A 4,757-nucleotide genomic window follows, 5' to 3' on the forward strand; every position below is an offset into this window, starting at 1 on the left:
AAGCTGAAGTGTGAATGAAATGTCCAACTTTGTCTCAGAATTTGGTGAAGACATCCGTTGACAAGAACATGATAGAAATATTCTTTTTTGAAAAAAAAAAAAAAAATTACATGCAAAAAGGGTGAGACCTCTTCCCTTTAAATTGAAATTTCTATCTTTTCAACCATTCCGACTATAACTATGTTATCTAAATAAAAATTTATGCATGTTTTAAGAACATTTTCTCTCCTCCGTTTTGGTTGTGAATAATTGCTTGTATCCTTGAAGAGCTACTTTGATTTTGGCTTTATCATAAGTCTTGTGTGAATGAACAAACTTTGTCATAGTCTAAAATTAGCTTTAATTGCAATGAAGTTTCTTAAATATCCTTCAAGAGATCATTTTTCTTTTTCAATCACAACAAGAAGCAAATGCTCTTTAAGAGAAGTTCATACCTCACATACTACGTTAATACTGAGAATCATACTAAAAACATCATCTTTCATTGTCTTGATGACTCATAAAGTGACAAATTTGTTATTGTTGATCCATTATTGACATTAAAGGATAGAACGTACTTTTGCTTCCCTTATTATCTTTAATTTCTTCAATAGGTTTTTCTCCACCTAAGTGATGTTAGAGAACTCTAATGCCATGAACTAAGAGGAGGAGGATTTCACTTCACCACATTAGGAAATTTGTGGTTTTTAATTTGATTAAAATCAAACTATAAATAACACTAATGGCAGGATAGAGCATTGATGAAAGACTATAACATCGAAGCGACCAACTAAGAGGTAGAAAATAGGTGGTGTTTAGCTTGATCGAAATCAAATTAGAAATAATATTATTGCCAGAAGGCTAGACTACTAAGGTTGTTTTTTTTTTTTTTTTTTTTTTTTTGTTTTAAGAAGAAGATATGGTTTGTGTAGATGGATCGACTCTTTTTAGGGCATTCAACCACCTTTGGAGAAAACCTTCGGGCCTTCTCTCCTAATTCTGATACCATGAAGAATTTGATAATTTGACAACAGAAGTAATGTCTATTTTATTGTTTCTTTTTAAAAATTTATACAAAAATGTATTGAAAATTATAGAAAGAAATAATAATAAATATCCTAAAATTAAAGAAATAAATATATATTATTTCCTAGAGAACAAAATATTATTAATATTTGATTACTCTTGATTTATTTAAAATAAATATCATTTCCTAAATTCAGATAATAAAAAAATTATTAATATTTCATTGCTCTAAATTTATGAAAATATTTACTAAATGGATCCTTAATATACGGTGTCTTGCGTTTTCATGTCCTATCACTTTCTGACTGTGTCTTCCCATTCTATGTCCTTTTTTATTATTTCCCAAAACATTCCACGCCAACATTCATTGTGTTAATTACAAAAACAAAGTTTCAAACTCCTTCCACCAACATCTACAAGTAGCTAGGCTTCTCATTCGGTATTTTCCCAAATTTGTAAGTTCTGCTGGGATTGCAGTTGAAGTTATTGTCACCCCCAAAGCCATACTTGGTGCGGTACCCTGGGTAGTCCATAAAATTAAAGGGCTCTTCTTCTACAAGTCGAAGCCCAACTCTTGAGGCTAGAAATTCCAAATTCCACTCAAGAAAGAAGCCATTGCTTTTGTGAACAATGTGGATTTCTCCATCTATGTGAATCATCTTCTTAGCATTTTCTAAAAACAGCTGTACCAGCATTTGATTTCGCCTGCAAGAAGAAACAATGATATAGAAGGAAAATTTTCATGTAAGAATTGGGAATACAGGCTATACATAAATTCGATTGAAGAAGCTTTTCAAAGAAAGAATCTACCAACCGGATCTGATCTTCCCTTGAAGCATTGGGAAAAAATCCAGCCAGCGGGAAGTTGTAGACAACTCGATCAAAACGCATGCAATTGAATGGGAAAACGTGTGCCATTTTAGTGGCATCAACATCATGCATGACCTTAGCTCCCAAGCTCCGTAGTGTATCGATGTTGGACAAGGCATACCTATAGTTTGTGCTCAAAAACTCTGAAAATTGCAGTTGATAGTCGTCAATTAAGGCCATAAGACAAACCCCAAATGGGTGCTGGGGCACATGCTAATCAAGGTTTACTCGGGACTAGAATGAGAAATACCCAAATCAATCAAAATCATGACATTCATGAGAAACACTCAAAAGAAGATTACCAACTTATAATTCAGGATTTCTTATTTGTTACCTATAGAATCAAGAGAAGTAGCGGTTATGTTTGTAGCAGAAGCAAAAGCCACAGCCAAAGACGCAGAGAATGAGAAGTCCCCTTCACCCACCAGCAATATTTTGTACTCACTGCTGTAGTGCTTGATCCATCTTTCTCCTGTGCTGGATGACCTAGAACTCAGTTGTTGGTGAGTCTCTAGAGTCTGTAGTGTTGGCTGAAAACATGATGTACCACTTGTTTTGGAGTGGGTGAATGAGCTAGAGCTCAGTGGAGGGGGAGGATGAGTCCGTAGATTTGTCTGAAATGTGTAGTCACTGCATGATCCTAAGCTCGGTGGAGAAGTGATTTGATTCTGTTGCAACGCAGGCCTTGAACTTGAAGACTTGGTATCTGAGCCCAATCTCGGCGGATAAATAAGGGGTGGTTTTTTCACTTGGGTTCTTTTTATCGTCTGTTTCACCCCACAACCAGCGAAAAATGGAGAGAATTTGATCCATTGAATCACCCGTCCCCCTTCTCCTCCTTCTTCTTCTTCTTTAAGGAGCCTGTAAACATAGAAATGTCCCTTGCCATGAAAACCATGCGAGCGTGCATTGCAATGACAATGGAATTGACAGAGGTCTCACCAACATTGCATTAAATTTTCCTTCTCAGACAAGTAAGACAAGGGATACCTTTTCCACTTACTGACGAGAAATATAAGGAGATATTACCCAAAATGACTAAGTATAGAGTTCAGACCTATATAGTCTACAAAGCCTATTATATCATCGTAGCCTGCTTGACTACTTCACTTCCCAAGCCTTTCTCCTCCGTTTTGAATTTTGATCCCATAAATGTCTACTTTTCCAGCGATGCAGGGTTGTTTGAGTCTTTCTCTACCATCTCAAACCAAGACATTAGTAGTGGGACTCTTTTTTTCTTTTCAAATTAATATGACTCAAATGCAACATTCAAGTTAGAATACAAAGGGTTTCATATTGCCTACAAATGAACCAAGAAACATCTTCACAGCCAAATCTACAACTACTAAACATCTTTTTCCCGGTAAACCTGATAAAATTTTCATCCAAACATGTTGATTAGCCATAGAAGAACAGGGCTTCTGCATTCATCCCCATAGCATTTTAACAGAGACCCAATATGAAAAAACAGAACGACGGAAAAGGTAAAAGGGCACACCATTATTAATACCATGCATGCAGATGAGCTTTTGGGTAATGAGAGCTTTGTTGAGAGCAGAGATCAAAGCTGCCAAATCAGAGTCGTTTTCCCACCAAAGATCGGACGAGATCAAACACTACTGATGCTTGAATTGCAGGAGATCCATCAGTGTTGGGTGTGAGAGATGAGAGTTGTGCTGAGAGTGAAGGGAGAGCAATATCAGAAGGTAAAGAAGTTTCCCATGATTCGTACGTCCAAAGTCTTGGGTGGACTTGGCCATTTTTTTAATGTGCAAATATGCTACGTGGAGGCATTCTATTCGGATTAATAAAGTGATAAAAGAAAAAAAGAAAAAAAGAAAAAAGGGAAGTAAAGTCCATTTCATCAAAGCATTTGATACGCGAAGTGATGGAAGTAATTAAAAGATTGATGATGATGATAGCTACACCGAACAGCATTTGATACCCAACACATGATCATTTCATCACAGCCCTTCGTTTAGTTTGGACTCTGTGATGATCATACCCTCATAACCTCACGAATCATAAAAATTCAGTGAAATGGGAGTGTATAAAGCAAAATAAGATGTACTAAAATTAATTTAATTGAGGATTCTAATTGAACTCAAAAACCTTTCAAAAGAAAATAAGCTTTTTATTCATAACTTATATCAGTAGAAACTGACAGTCCAACAACAACCCAAGAACCAGTACATAAAAGGCAAATGCTTTATCATTTGCAATGAAGCACCTTTTCTTCAAAGAATACTTAATGGTTAAGAAGTTGGAACATAGAGTCCCAAAATGACAGATGAGTTTGAATGCACCTTTTCTTTTTGGCTGAGACGAAGTAAGCCGACCCATTGCAACCCTCAGCCCTAAGAATACTAGTGTCACAAACTCAGGACGACCAATGGTTACTTCGAGTAAAGAAGAGCTTTTTTGTGGACCTGACATGATATGACCACCGACATTGAGTTTTAATGTAAATCCTATTGACGTGAGTTGTTGAAGGAGCAATTATAGAAATAAAAATATTCTAGTTATCAAGTTAGTTTTATTTTATTGTAAATCATCCAAGATTGTAGCCTAGATTAGTGTGATTAGTTGCTTCCAAATTAACTTCATGTACAGGTTATATATAACCCTCATCTGTTGTATTTTATATATAGAAGAATACCATTTTTCTTCTCCTCAACATGGTATCAGAGCAGAGATTCTAGGGCCATAGAATTTCTGGAAAAAAAAAAGAACAAAAGAGGAAAATGGAAACACCTCCTACGACTGGGGTGGAAAAACACGAAGGGGAGAATTCAATTCTCACAGATCTTACGACAAGAATGACACAAGTACTGAACACAACCAAACTCAGAACCAAATCACAAGTCATGAACCTGGCTACA

The 4,757-nt window shown here is 35.9% G+C and overlaps 1 protein-coding gene and 1 long non-coding RNA gene across 2 annotated transcripts; both read right to left on the reverse strand.

Moving 5' to 3' along the window:
- Positions 1 to 1,313: 1,313 nt before the first annotated feature.
- Positions 1,314 to 2,618, reverse strand: LOC117928377 (uncharacterized protein At4g26485-like; the record flags this gene model as incomplete). The annotated part of the gene is made up of 3 exons (XM_034848270.1): positions 1,314 to 1,710; positions 1,820 to 2,018; positions 2,210 to 2,618. Coding segments are annotated over 3 exons (900 nt in total), but the record flags the coding sequence as incomplete, so codon positions are not given.
- A 4-nt stretch (positions 2,619 to 2,622) lies between these two features.
- LOC117929046 lies at positions 2,623 to 4,260 on the reverse strand. The gene is made up of 3 exons (XR_004653688.1): positions 4,182 to 4,260; positions 3,374 to 3,551; positions 2,623 to 2,736 (listed from the first exon to the last, which is right to left on the reverse strand). It is a non-coding gene; the product is annotated as an uncharacterized LOC117929046 (long non-coding RNA).
- Between the last annotated feature and the right edge of the window lie 497 nt (positions 4,261 to 4,757).

Source organism: Vitis riparia, chromosome 13 (genome assembly GCF_004353265.1).
Source record: "Vitis riparia cultivar Riparia Gloire de Montpellier isolate 1030 chromosome 13, EGFV_Vit.rip_1.0, whole genome shotgun sequence".
In the NCBI taxonomy this organism is placed as follows: Eukaryota; Viridiplantae; Streptophyta; class Magnoliopsida; order Vitales; family Vitaceae; genus Vitis; species Vitis riparia.